Source organism: Ovis aries, chromosome 8 (assembly GCF_016772045.2).
Source record: "Ovis aries strain OAR_USU_Benz2616 breed Rambouillet chromosome 8, ARS-UI_Ramb_v3.0, whole genome shotgun sequence".
NCBI classification, from domain to species: domain Eukaryota; kingdom Metazoa; phylum Chordata; class Mammalia; order Artiodactyla; family Bovidae; genus Ovis; species Ovis aries.
In genome coordinates, this window is record NC_056061.1 from 68,425,649 (window position 1) to 68,446,568 (window position 20,920).

Below are 20,920 nucleotides of genomic sequence, written 5' to 3' on the forward strand. Positions count from 1 at the left end.
TTTGCACATTAAAACACGACACATCTTTGACATATTTGCTGGATCTTAATGTCTTAAATCTTATAGTCATCTTTCTAATGAGAAAGGGCTCACATCACTTAGTTGCTCCACCCCTCCCCCACTCTCTACTGAAGTCACAACTGCTCAACAGAGTTGGACGTTACATGCTCAGTGTCCGCTTCCTGACCCCATAAACTTCAACATGTTACAAGGGGTGCGGTTGCAAGCTGCCACTGCAGATAACCAGGGGATGTTTGGGTGATTCCGTCACTTCATGTCTTGTGTGTCCAGCTTTCCCTTCCATGTCAGATGTGCTTAATGCAAAGTGCAGTCAGCATTCTAGTAAAGTGGAATGAAGAAGCCTCCCCTGTCATCCAGCTTTTAAAAGGATATTAATCCAAATACATACGCTGAGCGGCTTTTTCCCATCACATGCATAAAAGTTATCCATGTTAGAAGGTCTGCTGTGCCTGGCAAACCTTATTCTCCTTAAAATCAGCAGCCACTTTCTCAAAATCAACTACCACGATATGCCTTGGTGTTGATCTTTCCCCATGATAATTTATACCCATAATGCTCAGGTTCAGGGAATGGCTTAGGTGACAGTATAACAGAACTCACTGTAAATAGGTTGCTCTCTGCCAGTGTTCCTGTTGTCCACCTTTGACCTGGCATGTCTGGGTCTCTTCTAATAAGCTCTGAAATGAACATCTCAGAATGCTGTGCCTGCAGGGCCTACAGGCCATTTTCTGAGGGACCAGCTGCCATCACACATCAGCGTCCGCTCCTGTTGGTGTCTATGTGTATCACCCAGACTACCTAGCACGCCCCAGGACAAATGCTTCAAGTGAGGCTGTTGCTGATTTATTTCCTGAAGAGAAGCCCGAAAGTCCTATCCCATTTCTGGGCATGAAGACCCACCTCCCCACGCCCCACACAGCAGCAGCTCACGATAGACTTGGCTTGTCCTCTGTTACTTCAGGAGAGATTTTGAGTTATTTCCAGGTATTTTATTTGAAGACTAATTTATTAACTCAGGATGTTCTTAAGAGCAAAGTACAGTCATGTTATCTACTGTATTAAAAGAGGCCCAACTGGCCCTTAGTGTGAACAAGAAGGTTGCTGTTCTCAGGGTTATCAAAGAGAAACAGGATTGCCTTGAAGTCTACCAAGCCCAGCGTGTGAAGATCCATTTATTGAATGTCAGTCATGCTCCTTCTGAATCCTACTCATATTCCATTTGTAACCATCTGGAACTTTCTACTTGGTAACTTTGCTTTATTTGAGTAATGTTGACATTTCGGAAAAGTTATTTCAAATGTAACTCCCGATTTATAGTCAGAAGTTTTATACTGTTTCAAAAAATCTGTTGGTTCAGATTCTTCCTGTGTTACTAAGTTAGTTAGTCCTCCAGATCACCAGATACAGGTTAGCACATTCACCTGCTTTGCTAGTAAAGTAACATCTCATATGTTTTTCTTTCTCGTTGTTATACACTGTGTTAACAACAGAAATATTTAACCGAGAAGAGGTAGCATTTCATTTTTAATTGTAGCCATAATTCAGTGTAACTTGAGCAACACTTCAGCAAAATCCTCATTTTAGGAGATGGTCAAAGAGAAATATATTAACATGGTGTAAATTTGCACACTAGGCTTAAAAATTCTTTTTTCTTAAGCAAGGCTGAAGTTAACTTTGCTGTTAGAAAAGAAAGAACTTTTTAAAAGAAAAAATAATTAGAACTGATGTGTAGAAGAAATTCTGTTCAACTTATCTAAGACCTAACTGAACATGATTGGACAGACAGCAAGTCTTTAGCATCTTGGTTGTGAAAGATAAATTTCAACTGTACTTAGACTCCAGGAGTGTGCTTCCTATGTTTGTCCAATAAGCAAGTGAAGATTGTTTATTTCAAAGAAACATTGACAAGCCCTGACACGGGGGAGGAGAATTCTTGTAATTACAGGTATCTAAAACAATAAAGCCCTCAAGCCACAGAGACTTGTTTTAAGCCTGCATCTTTACACACACACAGTAAGACTGGCTTTTCTCGGTAGGTCAGAGTTGGTAGAGTCATACATCTCATTGTCTATTCCTTTATTTGTTCTTCTCCTGACCCTCCCAATTGGCTTCAGTAAAGTTATAACCAGAGGTAAGTTACAATAAATAACATCTGTGTGCAGTGTGGGTTGGCTCCACAATCTAACAAGATTTTTCTAATTTTTCTGTGGAAGATAGTTTGATCCCTCAGGAAAAAGAGGGAATGTACAGCCTTGTCACAGAAGAAGCAACTAAGGGAAATGCATTGATCATAAAGGTCATGAAATACTAGTTTAAATGTATTTCTATGATATAAAGAAAAAGAGGGTTAAATTTTATTTTCCCTGAAAATGGTTTGGCTGAAGGCAGTTCTGTCCAGAAGTAGACCAACGTGCCACGGCCATGATCATGACCCTGACTGTCCTCCTTCTAGGAACATAAGTAGTTTCAGAAGATCTGAGAATGATACTCCTTCCCTTCAGTTTATTCAAACACTACCCATTAACACATTTTTGGCTTAAAAAAAAAAAAGACTGTTTTCTGCCTCTTGATGTTTTGAAAGGGACTTGTCTTTCGTATGCGACCATGTGTTTTGTTTTTTTTTTCCTTTGCCCCATCACCCCTGCACGATGAAGAGATAGGGCAGCGTGGCAAGCGTCTGTCTCTAGCCACCGGGGAGAGCTGGTTTGGAGTTCGCTCTTTTAGCAGTAAGATGAGTAAATTTGCTTTTGGCCAGAAAGGAGCAGGTGGTATATACACCAGCCTCTTCTGAGTGTGGGCTGCTCTGTTCCCAGAAAGGCATCATAGAATGTGTATAGTTTGTGATGAGAGGAAGCTTGTACTATGCCCAGGTAGCTGCTGGTGTCTTGTCCTCTCCACACTATAATGTCCCTTCTTTGGAGCATACAGAGACTTTTTCAGGTGACCATAGGGCAAAGAGGTGAGGCATTCTCTTTGGCTCAGCTAAAGACTGGAGGAGGGAGAAGACCTTGTACCTTAGGGTTTGACCTCAAGCATGACTTGCTCCCTTCTAGGTTGGGGCAGGGAGGGGCCAGAAAACCAGACCATTGTTATCATTTACCTGTTTTCCTTAATGCATTTATTCAGAGTTTTAGAGTTTAAAGGGAACAGTATCATTGGCAATTACAACTCGGTTATTTGTTTTTAAAATGTGTTCTCTTCTTGGACTCTTAATGCAAAATCTCTCTGCTTCAGCTGGTTCCTCTCATTCAAGAAAAACAACTGGCTCCAAAGCATCAGCTTCACCGTCTACTTCCTCCACCTCATCTCGTCCCAAAGCTTCCAAGGAGACAGTTTCTAGCAAAACGGGGACAGTGGGAATCACAAAGGGCAAGAAGAAAACTGGCAAGCAGCCAACGTCTCGACTGTCCTCAGAGGCAACCACTTCTGGCACATCTGACCTTAAAGGGGAGCCTTCGGAGGCCAGGGTGGAGAGTCTCACCCCCGAGCAGACTGTCCCTGGGGCCGAGGAGCAGACCACAGGCAAACCCAAGTCCGCAGTCCCTCCGCCCCCGGTGACTCCAGCGCCTCCCACCCCCGCCCCTTCTCTCCCTCTGGAGGAGCAGAGCGCTGTGGCCTCGGACACCCCTGTCGTCCTAATTAGCAATGGAGCCGACCTCCCTGCCTTAGACCCAGGTCAGCTTCTCTGGACTGAAGAGGCGACAGACAGAAGCACTGTCCACTCAGGCACTGGCATAAGTATTAGCAGAGAAAATGGAAAATGGTGAGTTGGGGCAAAAACCCCATATTCTGTCCATGTTACTATGCAGCTGGGAACTAAAGATCACTAACTCACTCTACTGGCAATGAAGGAACTTACTTTGGTTTCTTTTATAATGTAATCTAGTTAATGTTAGCTAAGCACACCTGTAATCCAATCATCGATTTATTTTTCTAACTGAAGTACAGCTGATTTCCAATGTTAGTTTCAGGAGTACTGCAAAGTGATTCATATATATATATATATGTATGTATGTGTGTGTGTGTGTGTGTGTGTGTGTGTATACATTGTTTCTCAGATTTTTTTCCCTTATATGTTGAAAGATATTGAATATATTTCCCTGTGGTGTATAAATAGGCCCTTGTTGCTTATCTCTTTTATATATGGCAGTGTTATATACTACCATATATAACACTGTCTGCTTGGAAGTAGTCTGTCTGTTAATCCCAAACTCTTAATTTATCCCTCCCTCCCCCTGCTATTCCCTTTGGTAACCATAGGTTTGTTTTCTCTGTGAGTCTATTTCTGTTTTATAAATAAGTTCATTTGTTTCATTTGTTTAGATTCCATATATAAATGATATCATGATATTTGTGTTTGTCTGACTTAGCCTGATAATCTCTAGGTCCAACCATGTTGCTGCCAATGGCATTATTTCATTCTTTTTCTGACTGAGTACTGTTCGCTCATATATACAGATAGATGTGTACCGCATCTTCTTTACCCATTCATCTGTTGATGAACATTTAGGTTGTGTCCCTGCCTTGGCTATTGTAAATAGTGCTGCTGTGAGCATTGGGGTGTATGAGTCTTGATTTTTCATAGCCCTGCCCCAGGATTGCCAGGGGCTGCTGGAGACAGTGGTCCTACTGACAGATAGACTTCAGACCTGTGGCTTCAAGAACAGTTAGAGTCTGCTTCATCAGTACTTAGCAGTCCTTTTTCTCTTTCCTAAACAGTTTCCTCCTCTTAGTGATTATTTTAGATCTTTACCACCAGTGTCCAGATTGCTCCACCCACTCCTGAAAGCCATCTTCATTTCAACAAGTTGCTTAGCATTTTCCATCTCCAAGAAAATAAAGAGGATCAGAAAAGAACTCTTTTCCAACTCCTTTTCCTCCAACCTTAGAGTGATTATCTTTCTTGCTTTCTCAGTCCCCAACCCAGTTTAAGTGTTATCCTTTCTGAAGCCTTTTGATATTCATCCAGACAAAATTGGCTATTACATATACTCTGACAGTGCTTTTTTTCTCCCAACTGTGAGGCAGAACTGGGCTTCCCTGGTGACTCAGTGGTAAAGAACCTGCCTTCCAGGAAGATCCCCTGGAAAAGGGCATGGCTACCCACTCCAGTATTCTTGCCTGGAGAATCCCATGGACAGAGGAGCCAGGTGGACTACAGTCTACAGGGTCACAAAGAGTCGGACACTACTGAAGTGACTTAGCATGTACACACGCCAGTGGAGGAGATGCAGGTTCGAGCCCTGGGTTGGGACGATCCCCTGGAGTAGAAAATGGCAACCTACTCCAGTATTCTTGCTTGGACAATCCCATGTTTAGAGGAGCTACAGTCCATGGGGTCACAATAGTCAGACATGACTTAGCAACTAAACACAAACAACAACATGGGACAGAACTAACCACTGTGTCTTATTTGCTTCTTATCTGCAGCAACCAGTACAAAATCTGGTATGACATAGGTATGACATCATCCAGTTTCCCAAGCCAGAATTCATCATAGGGTGCTCATTCTCCTCTGCTTTCCAGATCTAATCACTCACAAAGTCCTATAAATTTTCTACTTAAAGATCAATAAGACACGTTAGCTCTCCTGTCCCTTGAGTATGAGAAGACTGTCAGAGTGTAGTAGATGTTATTGCCAATTCTGTCTGGGAAAGCCCTGGAGCTCTTAAATCCAGTCTCTTTCTTCTAAGAATAATATACAAATTCACTCTTTGTTTAATTTACTATTTCTCCTTTCAAAAAGACTTTGTCATGTTATACTTTAAAAAAATTGTACATTAATTAAATTGATTTGGATCAAGAGACTCAAGTATCAACTTTAATTATTTAATTGCTAATAATGTTGACCTTCATCTACTGAATACTTATTTGATGTCAGGAACTGCCAGTTATTTAATTCACATCCGTTTCTCCTGAAGTATTTCTGTTTAATAGATGAAAAAATTGACGCCAAAAAAGATAAGAGAATTTGCCCAAGATCACCCAAGTAGGAAGTGACAGGATGCAAACCCAGAGCTGCACATCAAATTCAGTGCTCTGTTGTTCAGTAACTAAGTCATGTCCGACTCTTTGTGACCCCATGGACTACAGCACATCAGGCTTCCCTGTCCTTCACTATCTCCCAGAGATTGTTCAAACTCATGTCCATTGAGTTGATGATGTTGATGATGCCATCCAACTGTCTCTTCCTCTGTTGCCCGCTTCTCCTCCTACCCTCAATCTTTTGCAGAATCAGGGTCTTTACCAGTGAGTCAGCTCTTCGCATCAGGTGGCCAGAGTACTGGAGCTTCAGCTTCAGCATCAGTCCTTCCAGTGAATACTCAGAGTTGATTTCTTTTAGTATTGACTGATTTGATCTCCTTGCTGTCCAAGGGACTCTCAGGAGTCTTCTCCAGCACCACAATTTGAAAGCATCAGTTCTTTGGTGCTCAAGCCTTCTTTATGGCCCAACTCTCACATCCATTCATGACTATGGAATTTCATAAGTTTCCAAACCCTTGCTTCTACTTCTTTTGCAGGTTCTTTTGTGTTTGTTTCTATAATTTTGAGTACTATCATTCAAAAGAAAGCCAAGGGAAGATACATAAATGTTAATGTACAATTTTTTTTATATTTTAATAAATGATATGAAAAAGAATATATTGAATTCTTATGCTGTCCTGAATACTTCCAGCCCAGAGCAGATGTCTTCATTTAATTATTAGTATTTGCTAACATCAGCATCAATTCCAGTCTTTAGAACAGAACAATCATTCGACTGTATATTTTTTGCTTGCCTTCTATGTGCCAGGCAATATATAAAGCACCAAAGATAAAAAAGTGGGCAAGGCATTATAATTAAGATTAGTTTTTACCTGGGCTTCCGTGGCAGTCCAGTGGTTAAGATCTGCCCTTCCATAACAGGGACTGTGGGTTTGATCCCTAGTCAGGGAACTAAGATCCTACATGCCATGGTGCATGGCCCCCCCCAAAAAAAAAGATTAAAAAAAAAACAACCAAGATTAGTTTTTACCAAGATAATTAGGGAAGAAGATTGAATACGTGGATTCACTATTCAGTATATAAAAGAACAAGATATAAAATATGAAATAATTCCTCGGATAGTCTCAAGCGCTGAGAAAGCCCATTTCCAAAGGTGACCTGATTCTGTCCAGCTCACTAGCAGAATCATTTTAGGAAGGGCACTATACAGTGCTAAGCTTCATGCTGGAGGCTTAATATCCGTCTTTAGCCTGAGTACTTGGAGGATTGACAGACAAGAGAGGTGAGGATCTCTGCTCCATTTCCACTGGGACTGTGATCAGAGGGAGTGAGCTGAGAACATCATTAGACCACAAGGTATTTAGAATAGAGTTTCCTGTCAGTCAGGGTAACTATAATGCTTTCCTAGAAGAGGGCATGGAGATTTTCTTCTCTGTACATTCTTCAAAATTAAAAATTTAAATTACAGTTCATCCCACAGGGACAGTTTGTGTTTGCTTTTGAGTTAATGAGCTTGGAGTAAGTAGTCTCTCAAATTTCCTTCCAAATACTTTCTTCCGTTTTTAAGTGGAGATGTGAATTAGAATTTCTGGCTCTTCGTCTCTTTCTGTACTTAGAACTCTCCCTCAGTTATGTTTAGCCAACGAATGTATGAAAATTCTGTCATTTTATGAAGAGGCTTTTGTTGGGAATGCAAATGTGAACACTTTAAAGAAGACAAGTGGCCCTGTGTAAAAACACCTACTTTTATTCACATAGTGCAGACTAGTAACTATTTGGTAGATTTCTGTTTGTTGGTAGGTTCTTTAGTAGTGTATAATTCTGGTGTAATGTAAAGCAGAAACTAATACATCCATTTGAAGCCCATATCCAAATGAGATTCAGCTCTTTTATCCACAAACATTTATAGAGTTCACTGTATTTTACAGTGTGCCCAAGAAATGTAGGAGTAAAATAAGAGCCAGGTCATGAATTGAATGATAAAAATTTAGAGTAAAATATTTAGCTTTAAATTAAATATAATATATAATATATCAACATATTATTAGGTATGAATTAAAATATAACATCACATTTGATAGGTAGACTGTGAATCTTAATAACATAACATTTGATAGAGTTTTGAGTCTGGGTTGTAGACTGGACTTGCCACCTTGTTTGGGCAGCTCGTTCATGGCATTATTGGGTTCCATGAACTATACATTACCTGCCATCCTTATACTATAGAACATAGGTCTCCCCTCCACACAGGCCCATGGCCTGTTAGGAACCAGGCCACACAGCAGGTGGTGAGCAGCAGGTGAAGCCAAAACCATCTCCCACTTCGATTCATGGAAAAACTGTCTTCTGTGAAATTGGTCCCTGCTGCCAAAAAAGTTGGGGACTGCTGCTGTAGAACAATGGTTAAGTTGTCAATGTAGGCAGAAGTCTTTAAAAACTGCAAAGCAGTATAAAACGCAAATGATAAGGTTAAAATAATAATCAGTATCATGATAAATTAATGAACAGTGATATGAGCAAATACTAGGACTCATTCCTGAGGTAGCTTTGTTCTGCTTCTCAGAATGTGTTAATAGTTGGCATATCTTTTTAATGTGCTTCAGTCACCTACAGTGGCAGACTCTCCAAGCAAGAATGGCCTCCAGTGGCAGTACACTAGAAATTCAGACTGTGAAAAAGTTTTTCCACAAAATAAATCTTCTCGTATTTAAAGTGAGATTTCATACTTTGGAAGCAATGTGGTAGTTTCTCAGAAAATTAAACATAAGATTACTGTATGATTCCACAATTCTACTTCTGTGTGTGTGTGCTAACCCGCTTCAGTTGTGTCTGACTCTTTGCGACCCTGTGGACTGTAGCCTGCCAGGCTCCTCTTTCCATGGGATTGTCCAGGCAAGAATACTGGAGTGGGTTGCCATGCCCTCCTGCAGAGGATCTTGCTGACTCAGGGCTCAAATTCACGTCTCTTGCACTGAAGGTGGATTCTTTATTGGCGAGTCACTGGAGAAGCCCTCTTCTGTGCATATAACCAAAAAATTTGAAAGCAGGTACTCAAACAGATATTTATACACCAATGTCCATAGATGTGGGAAGATCGCCTGGAGTAGGTAACGGCAACCCACTCCAGTATTTTTGCCTGGAAAATCCCATGGACAGAGGAGCCTGGTGGGCTGCAGTCCATGGGCTCGCAAAGAGTCAGACATGACTGAGCGCCTGAGCACACACACACATCCATAGCTGCATCATTCACAACAACCAGAAGGTAGAAACAACCCACAGGTCCATAGAATGATGAACTGATAAACAAAATGTGACATATACATGCAGTGGAACACTAAGCGGCTTTGAAAAGGACGGAAATCCTGACACATGCTACAACATGCAGGAACTTTTAAGACATCCAAAGTGAGTGTAAGTCAGACACAAAAGGACAAGTGTTGCATAATTTCACCTAAAGAAGCACCAAAGACAGTCAGATTTATAGAGACAGAAGGTGGTTGCCATGAGTTAAGGGAGGAGGAATGGACACTTAACTGTTCAGTGGGTACAGAGTTTGAGTTTGGGAAGATGAAAAACTCTGGAGATGGATGTTGGTGGCAGTTGCACAACAGTATAAATACACTTAATGCCACTGAACTAAACACTTCAAAATGGTTAAAATGGTAAATTTTATGCTTTATGTATTTTATGCAATTAAAGAGCTACTACTACTGGTTCACTCAGTCGTGTCCGACTCTTTGTGGACTGTAGCCTACCAAGCTCCTCTGTCCATGGGATTCTCCAGGCAAGAATACTGGAGTGGGTTGCCATTTCCTTCTCAAATTTCATATTTCCTCACTTGAAAATAAGAATTTTTGGCTGTTGGATTTTCCTAATAAGTTTAAAGTTGACTATTTCAGGCTTATCAACCGCAAAGTAGGATTTTCAATACCTTAGAGTCTGACAAAGCGTACCTGTTTTTATCATTCAAACAACTATTTAAAAAAATTTTTTTGCAGTGTGAACCACAAGCACATGTTTTGCACTAAATGGTCGTTCAGAAGTGTGACATCCAAATTTGGATTCTTTTTATATCAGAAAGCAGTGTGGGGAGCTTCTGTATCTTAAAATGAAGATTGCATTGTTTCTGATGTGATATGTTTTAGATGTAAAGTATTTTTAAAATTCTAGTCTGTGAAATTGGCGAGCTTTGTTATCGAGCTAAATAATAGAAGGTCGTTGCATCCTTACATATCATCTTTCTTCTAGAGAGGCCACTTAGCTTTCACATTTTCCATCTTGTATTGTTAATATAATCGTCAGTTCAGTTCAGTTACTCAGTCATGTCTGACGCTTTGCAACCCCATGTATCGCAGCACACCAGGCCTCCCTGTCCATCACCAACTCCCGGAGTTTACCCAAACCCATGTCCGTTGAGTCGGTGATGCCATCCAGCCATCTCATCCTCTGTCATCCCCTTCTCCTCCTGCCCCAATCCTTCCCAGCATCTTATGGTAATGTTACTATCATATAATATGACAGACAGTTTTATAAATGGAGAAATTGAAGCACAAGGAAGATATATAGTTTTTGACAGTACACTGGCTGTGATGAAAAAATAGGATTAATTCACATAGCAGTTGAAGAAGATGTACGTTTCTGTGGCAGGAGCCTTCTAGGTGCTGGGCTGTAAAACAAGATGAGTCCTCCTTGTCAAGGAACTTTGCAGGGTTGGGGAGGCAGACTGAGATGCATGTGCTAAGTGCGCCAGTGGGGTGGGTGTCAGGTCACCATGGGAGCAGGGAGAGGGAGGCAAGGAACTAGTTTGATGGGCAGTGAAATATTCCTCAGAGAGTTAGTCTCTAACCTAGACCAGGAAGGATAAGTCAGTTACAGACTCAAGAAAAAGTACATAGTCAAATATCCAAGCGCTTCTGGCTCATTGTTCTTTCCACTGAACCTCCCTAAGGCTAGGGAAAAATACATTTTCAAAATTCAGTTTTCCAGTATTCACATACTAAATGTATTGGTCACTACCTGGTCAATCCTTTACTTTTGCCAGATGAGACTAAAACCTTGAGAATTAAGGACGGCAGTACTGTTGCCCTGTTTCAGCGACTTTAGCTGGCTGGTGTCTGCTTTCTCCTTTCACAGCCCAAAGGATGCTTATGAAACTAGAGCTCTGTCTCCTGTGTTGGTATCTTGCTCGAGGGTTGCTCTGAGCTTCACACCACCCCCATGTGTCTGTGCCTTTCATAGCTTCACCACCAAAGACGAGCTGGGGAAGGCAGCGCCTCGGCTCCTGACTCCTGGGCTGATGGGAGAATCTTCAGAGGACGAAGGCCAAAGGGAATACCAGGCCAATGATTCCGACTCTGACGGACCTATCTTGTACACCGATGACGACGACGATGAAGAAGATGAGGACGAGGACGGCAGTGGAGAAAGTAAGACTTTTCAAGAGGGAGGGAGGGAGGGAAGTCCACGGTGGCCAGAAGCAGGTGCATTCTGAAAAAACAAAAGCGTCATCAGGAACCAGACACCTGATGCTTGCTTTCCCCTCATCTGCCCTTCTCAGATGAGAAATGTTTATCTTCCGAAGTTTAAGTGTAGATGACAGACCTTTCTGAAAGATGATTCCACAGGGCAGAGGGGTGAGGGAGACAGTCTATGAGGCCAGTATGACTATTTGAACTTGTCTAAAAAGTCAGACAACAGAGGCCTTTCTCAGGTTGGTCCGAGATGACCCTTCTACCCTGGGACCTTTCCTGAATAATGAGCATCAACGGGGATTCGCTGGATTACTCATGGGAGGTGTTTGAGAATTTCACTCACTTTTATACTGTGGTTTAAAATGAGGAATGAGTCAAGAATGACTAATACCTTTTAAGAACTAAAAGCAGTCACTCAGTCATAATAATATAATGGTATGCTTTCTAAGAAGGGATGATAGTAAAGTGAATAAGGCCAACCATGTACATATAACTTAGGCAACTGGAAGGATGCTATTCTTTAAAAAAGCTTCTGAGAAGGATGGCTTGGGAGGGATTCGCTATGGAATTTACAGTTTATGAAAAGGTATTAATATATTCATGATTAAATAGCAGTTTGTCAAATTCCTTCTAGTTTGTACTGAACAACAATAAAATCAAGCAACAGCAAAAATCATTGTCATCCTGTGGTGTTTACTATCCTCTGAGATATCAGGGATTCTTGGGTAATTTAGGATTAAAACATTGGTATGGAAGATAGGGGCCTCCCAGGTGGCACTAGCGGTAGAGAACCCGTGTGCCAGTGAAGGAGACAGAAGAGACACAGGTTCAATCCCTGAGTCGGGAAGATCCCCTGGAGGAGAAAATGCCAGCCCACTCCAGTATTCTTGCCTGGGGAATCCCATGGACAGAGGAGCCTGGCAGGCTACAATCCATGGGTTCACAAAGAGTCGGAGACAACTAAAGTGAATTAGCACACGTGTGTGCATTGGAGATAGACTTCTTTTGGTGTGGTTTTCTGAGTGAAGGGAGGAAAAGAGAAGACAAAGATTTACTATACAAAATAAAGCAAGGAGGCTAAGTTTTAAGACTTGAAAAAGAAAAGAAAAGGGTTTTATGCATTCAGTGATTTCCATGATATGCTGTCTCAGCAGAATAAAGTTCAGACACCACTGTCCGGTTCCATGGACAGAGGAGCCTGGTAGGCTGCAGTCCATGAGATCCAGAGAGTCAGACACGACTGAGCCACTTCATTCGTCATCACTGTCCAAATGATGAGGTGATAGTTGCAGGTTTTTCCAGAGTTTCCCAACTTTTTTCAGAACATTAAAAAACAAACAGTTTTTCAGCATGAATTGCATCTAATGTGAAACTTTTTTTTACTTTAGGTTAATTGAAGTTCTGCTCTTGCATGTGGATAAAGAATTTGGTCTGGCTCTGTTTAAAAAGACTCTGCCATGTGTAACCTGAGGGCCACTTGTTAAAAGCCTTTCTCTGAGCGTCTGCCTTTTCTAATCCTCAGGTGCTTTGGCAAGCAAGATACGACGAAGGGACACTCTTGCTATCAAACTTGGCAACAGACCGTCTAAGAAGGAATTAGAGGACAAAAACATCTTGCAGTGCACATCTGAAGAAGAGAGGCAGGAAATCCGACAGCAGATTGGAACCAAGCTCGTCAGGTGATTGCTGACGTTTGGGAAGAGCTCTGATGAGTTCTCACTTTTCCCTCTCTTGCAATTCCCTGCCTGACTGAGATCACTGTGAATTCCTCCTGGAAGGGCATACGTGGCCTCTCTGATCTTTTAAAGTTGGTCTTCAATGGTAAATCACTTAATGAGCCTGGCTTTAAAAAAAAATACTGTTTTTTACTTTTTAATTTTTTGGCCATGCCCTGTAACATATGGGATCTTAGTTCCCCAACCAGGGATCAAACCCATGCCCCCTGCAGTGGAAGCTTGGGGTCTTAACCACTGAACCACTGAGGAAGTGCAAGGCACCTGCTTATTGGTCCAGCTAGCCAGTTGGCTTTGAGGTCGCCAAAGCCTGATCCAAGTAGGGACAGGCTGTTTCTATAAAGGACCAGTAGGCTTTGTTGGCCAGACGGTCCCTGTTGCAGCTGCTGGACTGTACTGTTGTAGCATGGAAGCAGCCATAAACAACACAGAAATGGACAAGTGTGGCTATATTCCAAGAAAACGTTCTTCACCAAAACAGGCAACAGGCCACATTTGACCTGCCACCCACAGTTTGCCCAGCCACCCGTAGTTTGCTCATCTCCTGGTCTGATTCATGGACTCCCTAACATTGCTGTGATTGCCTCAAGGTTCTGCCCTTGGGGCTATGAGACGATAGAAATATCAGTTAGTGTCAGTGGCCAATTACATCCAAGTCAGGGAACCATAGCCCCTTAATGAAAACTTCCCACTTTTTACTCCAAATAAATAGTCTCTGACTGTACTTCCTGCTTTTAGTCATTGTAGGATGTCTACTTTGCCACTTGTGTCTTCGAGAACCCATGTAATTGGCAGGGTTTTTTTTAATTATTATTTTTATTGGAGTTATTTATTTTATAATTGCTTTGCAATGTTGTGTTAGTTTCTGCTGTACAACAAAGTGAATCAGCCACGTGAATACATATATCCTTGCCCTCTTGGACCTCCTTTCCACCCCATTCCCCCCATCCCACCCCTCCAGGTCATCACAGCACCAAGCTGAGCTTCCTGTGCTGTGCAGCAGCTTCCCGCTAGCTATTTCGCACATGTTAGTGTATATAGCCTAATCTCCCAGTTCGCCCCACCCTCCCCTTCTCCTCCTGTGCCCACATGTCTGTTCTCTACGTGTGCATCTCTATTCTTGTCCTGGAAATAGGTTCATCCATATTGTTTTTCCAGATGCCACGTATATTCATAACTGGCAGTTTTAATAGCAGTGAGTGCTGAAGCTCTCCTTTTTATTATCAATATAAGCTTATTTAAGTATTATTTTGCTACCTTCCCTCACACTGCATAAAAAAACAGGTTGCATCAATTAGGGAGAAGAGAACAGTCTGAACCACCAGAACAAAATTTGGAGTTGGGAGAGAAGTCCTCCCCTTGCTTGAGCGTGGGAGATTTCTATGACTGTGATGTACCTGCAGGGTTGGCCGTGAGGGTTCCAGAAGCCATTATCTGTTTTACAGACTGGGGCCAAGCCCAGCGCTTATGCTGGTAAAGTAAATGGTACACTGAAACCGTGGATCCTAGTGAGCACTTAATACAATTAAGTATTTTTCATTAAGTTAAATTATTATGTATCCCTTATATTGGTAAAACACTTTTAAACATTAAACCCAATGTCAGTAACTTTATGAAAAAATAGACATGTCTACATTGCTCTAGTTCAGTGTTTCTGAAGAGCGACTTAATATGAGAAAATAATTCTAAAGCAGTATTTCTTTACATGATAATACTATCTGGAAGGTTTTACACAAGAAGGAAATAATCCAACCAGGGGGAGAAAAAAAGACGCTATATTTTACAAAGATATTTATTTCAAGGGTATTTATCGCAGTGACAAATTAAAACAGACCCCAAACACTCCAAGACAGGGACTGATGAAGAACACTGTGAGAAGTTGACACCATGAAACAACCATGTTGTTGTTGTTCAGTTGCCCAGTGGTGTCCAACTGTTTTCGACCCCGTGGACTGCAGCACACAGCCCTCCCTGTCCCCATCATCTCCCGAAGTTTGCCCAAGTTCATGCCCATTGCATCAGTGATGCCATCCAGCCATCTCATACTCTGACACCCTCTTTTCCTTCTGCCCTCAATCTTTCCCAGCATCACAGACTTTTCCAGTGAGTTGACTGTTTGCATCAGATGACCAAAATACTGGAGCTTCAGCTTCAGCATCAGTCCTCCCAAAGCGTATTCAGGGTTGATTTCCCTCAAGAGTGACTGGTTTGATTTCCTTGCTGTCCAAGGGACTTTCAGGATCTTCTCCAGCACCACAGTTCTAAGGCATCAATTCTTTGGTATTCTGCCTTCTTTATGGTCCAACTCTCACAACCATACATGACCACTGGGAAGACTGCTGCCTTCACTATTATGGACCTTTGCTGGCAGAGTAATGTCTCTGCTTTTCAACGCACTGTCTAGGTTTGTCATAGCTTTCCTGCCAAGAAGCGATCGTCTTCTGATTTCATGGTTGCTGTCACTGTATGCAGTGATTATTATCTTTATGTTGATAAGTTCTTTAATGTTTAATTTAATAGATGTATAATTTATGTGGGGCTTCTCTGATAGCTCAGTTAGTAATGAATCTGCCTGCAGTGCAGGAGACCCTGGTTCAATTCCTGGGTCGGGAAGATCCCCTGGAGAAGGGACAGGTGACCCACTCTAGTGTTCAGTGTTCTTGGCCTCCCCTTGTGGCTCAGCTGGTAAAGACTCTGTCTGCAATGTGGGAGACCTGGGTTCGATCCCTGGGTTGGCAAGATCCCCTGGAGAAGGGAAAGGCTACCCTTTCCAGTATTCTGGCCTTGAGAATTCCATGGACTATTGCAAAGAGTCAGACACTACTGAGTGACTTTCATTTTTCAGGGGGCTTCCCTAGTAGCTCAATTGGTAAAGAATCTGCCTGCAATTCAGGAGACCTGGGTTTGATTCATGGGTTGGGAAGATCCTCTGAAGAAGGAAATGGCAACCCACTCCAGTTCTCTTGCCTGAAGAATTCTGTGGACAGAGGAGCCTGGTAAGCTATGGTCCATGGGATCACAAAAGGTCAGACACGACTGTGTGACTAGCTTTCACTTTTTCACTTTCATAATTTATTTAGAACCATTGTAGAGGGATAAAGAACCAGGAGCCTTTAATAATTTATGAGATTTCAGTGGGCGAAGAGGGAGAGAAGGGCATTACAGATAAAGAAAGTCCATAAGCAAGAGAAGAACAGTGTCTTTGGGGGACAATATAGTACAGATATGTAATATAGGATACACAAAATTTGGCTGGCATAGATTTTCACTGAGGCTTCCTGTGGGCTCACATATTAAATGAATTTCAGGATAGCTCTGCTGCTGCTGCTAAGTCACTTCAGTCGTGTCCGACTCTGTGTGACCCCATAGACGGCAGCTCACCAGGCTCCCCCGTCCCTGGGATTCTCCAGGCAAGAACACTGGAGTGGGTTGCCATTTCCTTCTCCAATGCAAGAAAGTGAAAAGTGAAAGTGAATTCGCTCAGTTGTGTCCGACTCTTCGCGACCCCATGGACCGCAGCCTACCAGGCTCCTCTGTCCATGGGATTTTCCAGGCAAGAGTACTGGATTGGGGTGCCATCGCCTTCTCTGTCAGGATAGCTCTAATGAAGATTAAATGTTAGACTTTTTAATGAGTTATTCAAGATAGCATTGATTTTAATTCTTCATACCATTTCTATACAGCCATAAACAGAGTTGACAGTATCTAGTACTAAGATTGCCTTTCATGTATAGTAGTTTAATTTGCACAAATTCAGTCTACATCCAGAGGAAGTTTTTGTCAGTGATTAACAATAAATTAATGATGTAAGACCAAGACCAAGGGTTATTAGGACATTGAGCTCTTATGTATAAATGGTTACGTACTAATCCCAACTGAGCCTGGCTTTTCTCAAAGGTAGATGGAAGGGCTTATGTAGCCCGAGATAACTTTATATGCGTGGTAAAATTATTTGAGATCCCAAAGCAGTGTTTTCCTGAAAACACTGTACAATAGAGATTGATCATCTCATGAGTTGGTATGATCCCTGAGCAGCAGCCTTTTCTTAGATTCTAATGATTTGTATGTTAATTAGGGTACAGGCTAAGCTGATCTGAAAGAAACTGTTAATTGCTCATTCACGTCTGACTCTTTGCGACTCTGTGGACCGTAGCCTGCCAGGCTCCTCTGTCCATGGGATTTCCCTGGCAAAAACATTGAAGTGGGTAGCCATTTCCTTCTCCAGGGTATCTTCCTGACCAAGGATTGAACCCGAGTCTCCTGCACTGTAGGCAGATTCTCTACCATCTGAACCACCAAGGAAGCCTCTTAACCGAAACCAAAAAGTGCCATGGTCCAAGCAAGGCACTTTGACGTGTTTGTTTCTTTTTGACATAGCAGTGTAGAGAGAGGTGGGCTGTCCAGGGTGGGTGGGGTATGCAGCTTCTGGCAGTCAGACAGGTTCCCAGGTGCCTTCCATCGTGTTGCTCTTTGGTCTCCATGATATCCCCATCTGTATAATCTGAGCTGGCCCACATGACCATGTTCAAGTTCTGGCCTGTGGAAGAAGGAAAGAGAGAGAAGGGAATACACTCCCAGTCATTTTAAGGGTAAAAAGCAGACGTTGCAAACACCACTTCTGCTCACATCCCAGATCACAAGAACTCAGTCACGTGACTGTACCTTGCCACTGGGGAGGCAGAAATTTATAGTTGTGTGTTTAGCTAAAACTCTGGGAGTTCTGCTTCTAGACAAAAGAAGGGAGGATGTGTAGTTAGCAGTCTTAGCCACAATCTCCTGTCTCCAAACTATTGGAAAGGAGGCTTTTATTTTGTAGGCTTAAAAATGGATTTTTGTGAAACGTTTCTGGTGATTCAGTGGTAAAAAATCTGCCTTGCAGTTAAGGGACTTGGGTTCAACTCTTGGTCAGGGAACTAAGATCCCACATGCTATGGAGCAGCTAAGCCTGCACACCACAGCAAAAAAAAAAAAATCCCCCATGACTAAATTAACATCCCATGTGCCACAACTAAGAGCTGACACAGTCAATCAAATAAATAAATAATTTTAAATGGATTTTTGTTTCTCAAAACATGAAAAAATGCAGCTTTGCTTGTTGCTTTATTTTGCATCTCCCACTAAGGGGACCTTGTTTGTAACCTGCCGTGTATCTGTTTTGTCATCATAGGAGACTTAGCCAGAGGCCCACCACTGAAGAATTAGAACAGAGAAATATCCTGAAGCGTGAGTATCATGTACTACACAGTGAATTCCTTGGGTAACCATGAACAAGCTCCCTCTAGAGACGATCCATTTATCAACAGGGAACCTTAATATATTTATTCACAAATGATTGAAATGACCCATTTAGATCACATTTTAATACAATTATTTATTTGTCGTGTTAAAAATAATTTCTTGAAGTATGAATTTAATTTTATGGCTTGAAGCCTGATATCCCCCACAGCAGTTGTGGTTGTGACATTTGTTTTTAAAAAGCATGAAATATATTCCATGTATTCTTTCACCCAGATACTAAATAGAAGAAAATGCTTTAGTGTGCTTGCAACTAAATGTCAAAGAAAAGGCCTAAGAATCCACAAGGAAATAAATCAAACATTCCTATATTATTATTAATAATACAGTTTGTTGCCAGGTTTAACAAATGACTCCATTTAAAACAGGATTTTGGGAAAAGGAATTTTTCAATCCATTTCATTTTCCATTGTTATGATAACACTTATTTCCCTCCTGAGTTATTTATAATTTCTCAGCTCCTAAGGAGTTCTCCATTCATTTTCCTACTTCATTTTCCCATTCTCTTTCCCCCTTTATTTTCTTTGACTTCACTTTTTACTCATCAGTCTGGTCGTATTTACGTTACTAGAGTTCATATGTTGAAGCTATAAAATGAATAGAAGCAGCTTGTCCTGCTGTAGTGGATCGATGTGGTTACTAACCGCAGTGAGTTAAGTAATGGATATTTTTAAATTGAGCCTAGCTGTAGTTTTATATATTAGCCCAGTTTCAAAAGAGCTTTTTATTGTATGAAATATCAAAGAGTAGGGCTGGGCAAAACTCCAGAGAGTACTGTAATAGTAATGAGTCGCCAGTGTGTGGGAAATCTTTTTCAACCAGGCTTTTAGAGTCAAGTTGGCCTGTCTGGATGATCCCCATTCTCCAAGTGAGTTGTTTTCTTTCCCAAAGGAAAAGAAAGATTTTTTTAGCAGCATATGTATTCTGCAGTTGCTTTTGCTAAGAAAACCCAACTATGAAGACTGTCTATGAGGTTCTTTCCTTGGGAAGATTTCTTTCTGGCTGTGAGCATAACTGAAATGGAACCCAAGTGATCATCAGTGTGTAGAGAAGCCAGTTTGGAGATGGAAAAAGTCACAGCTAGATAAGAAAAAAAAAAATTTGCGTTTAGCTTTCTGAGGAAGAAGAATGAAAGCAACGTCTAATTTTGACAGAAAACCTAAACCAGAAAGACTCATGGCTTTTGATAATAGGTTCCTGGGAAATACTGGTGGAATTAAATTGTAGATGAGCTCAAATGTAGTCCATAAGCTCCTGAAACACAGAGTGTGTCTTATTGGCTGCCTGATGCAATACCTAGAAAAAAAGAAGGAGTGAATTCTGGGTAATTCTTCCCTGCTCCTGGGAGACAGACTGTGCCAAACCACATTGGTGTTTGGTTATTTGAGGAACTGTTTCGTAGATCTAGAAATTTATCACACATTGATCTTAAGTGCTGTCTTGGCGTTTATACTCCATTTTCCTGGAGGTTCAGGAAAGAGTGAAACGCCAAAGTCAACTTCAGATTTGACTCCAGCCCCTTTTTTTAAAACTTCTTTCTTAGTTTGTCTGTGCATGCTTATTCTGGAAACAAAAGACACGTTTCCAGTCTATAGAGGCTGATAAATGGCTATGATCTCCTGACACAATATTGTGTGGCCAAGGGAAGCAGAAAAGAGAACTGGTGGAGGTCGCCCAGAACATTCTTCTGAGCAGTCCCAGGGAACCAGATGGCTTCATTTTCCCATTCTCTTTCCTCCTCTACTTTCCTTGACTTTACTTTTTACTCATCAGTCGGGTCATATTTATGTTCTTCCATGCAGATTACTCTTGTTTGTTTCATCTCCAGCTTTTTGTTCAAAAGAAATATGACAGTCTATTTGAAGAAGTATGTGTGTGGTGTGTGATTTTTAAGGATACATGCTTAACTGGGTCATCCTTTCTTGACAGATTAGGGAGCTAATTCACAGAATAAAACATTCAACAGTTCTCAAATCCAAGCCTGTCACTAGTTTCATAAACATGAATCAAATGGCACACAACGCTCATGGCTTTAATCAGAGACCACAGGACAAATTTTATTTCTTAGTATCATTCCCAGTATCACACCTGACTTGATCTCTTTCTTATTTTAGTGCATCTAGGTGTTTTTTAAATATATTTATATATTTAAGTTAGATTTTAGTACTAGTTTCTTAATATTGTTAAAATAGAAAGCAACTTTTGGTGCTTGAAAGGTCAGCTTTTGCTTATCAGGAAAAGAGATGTTCATGGGACACCTTTGACAGGGTAGGGATAAAATATTCAGATCTTCTTATACTATTTAGTTATGACTATAATTCCAGCTCAATCTTCCATAGAAAAAAACATGTGTTAAGTCATTGAGTTCTACATATATTTTTCCCTGGCATTTTGTCATGAAATTTTTTAAGCATA

At 41.4% G+C, this 20,920-nt stretch overlaps 1 protein-coding gene across 9 annotated transcripts in view; it reads left to right on the top strand.

Moving 5' to 3' along the window:
• PHACTR2 (phosphatase and actin regulator 2) overlaps nucleotides 1–20,920 on the top strand; it is a 143,917-nt gene that overhangs the window by 88,469 nt on the left and 34,528 nt on the right. For all 9 annotated transcript variants that reach the window (XM_012183029.4, XM_027972511.3, XM_060419769.1 and 6 more), the window contains 4 exons: nucleotides 3,256–3,784; nucleotides 11,245–11,432; nucleotides 13,000–13,156; nucleotides 18,378–18,433. In XM_012183029.4, coding sequence (XP_012038419.1) covers nucleotides 3,256–3,784; nucleotides 11,245–11,432; nucleotides 13,000–13,156; nucleotides 18,378–18,433 — 930 coding nt within the window. The remainder of the gene's footprint in view (nucleotides 1–3,255; nucleotides 3,785–11,244; nucleotides 11,433–12,999; nucleotides 13,157–18,377; nucleotides 18,434–20,920) is intronic.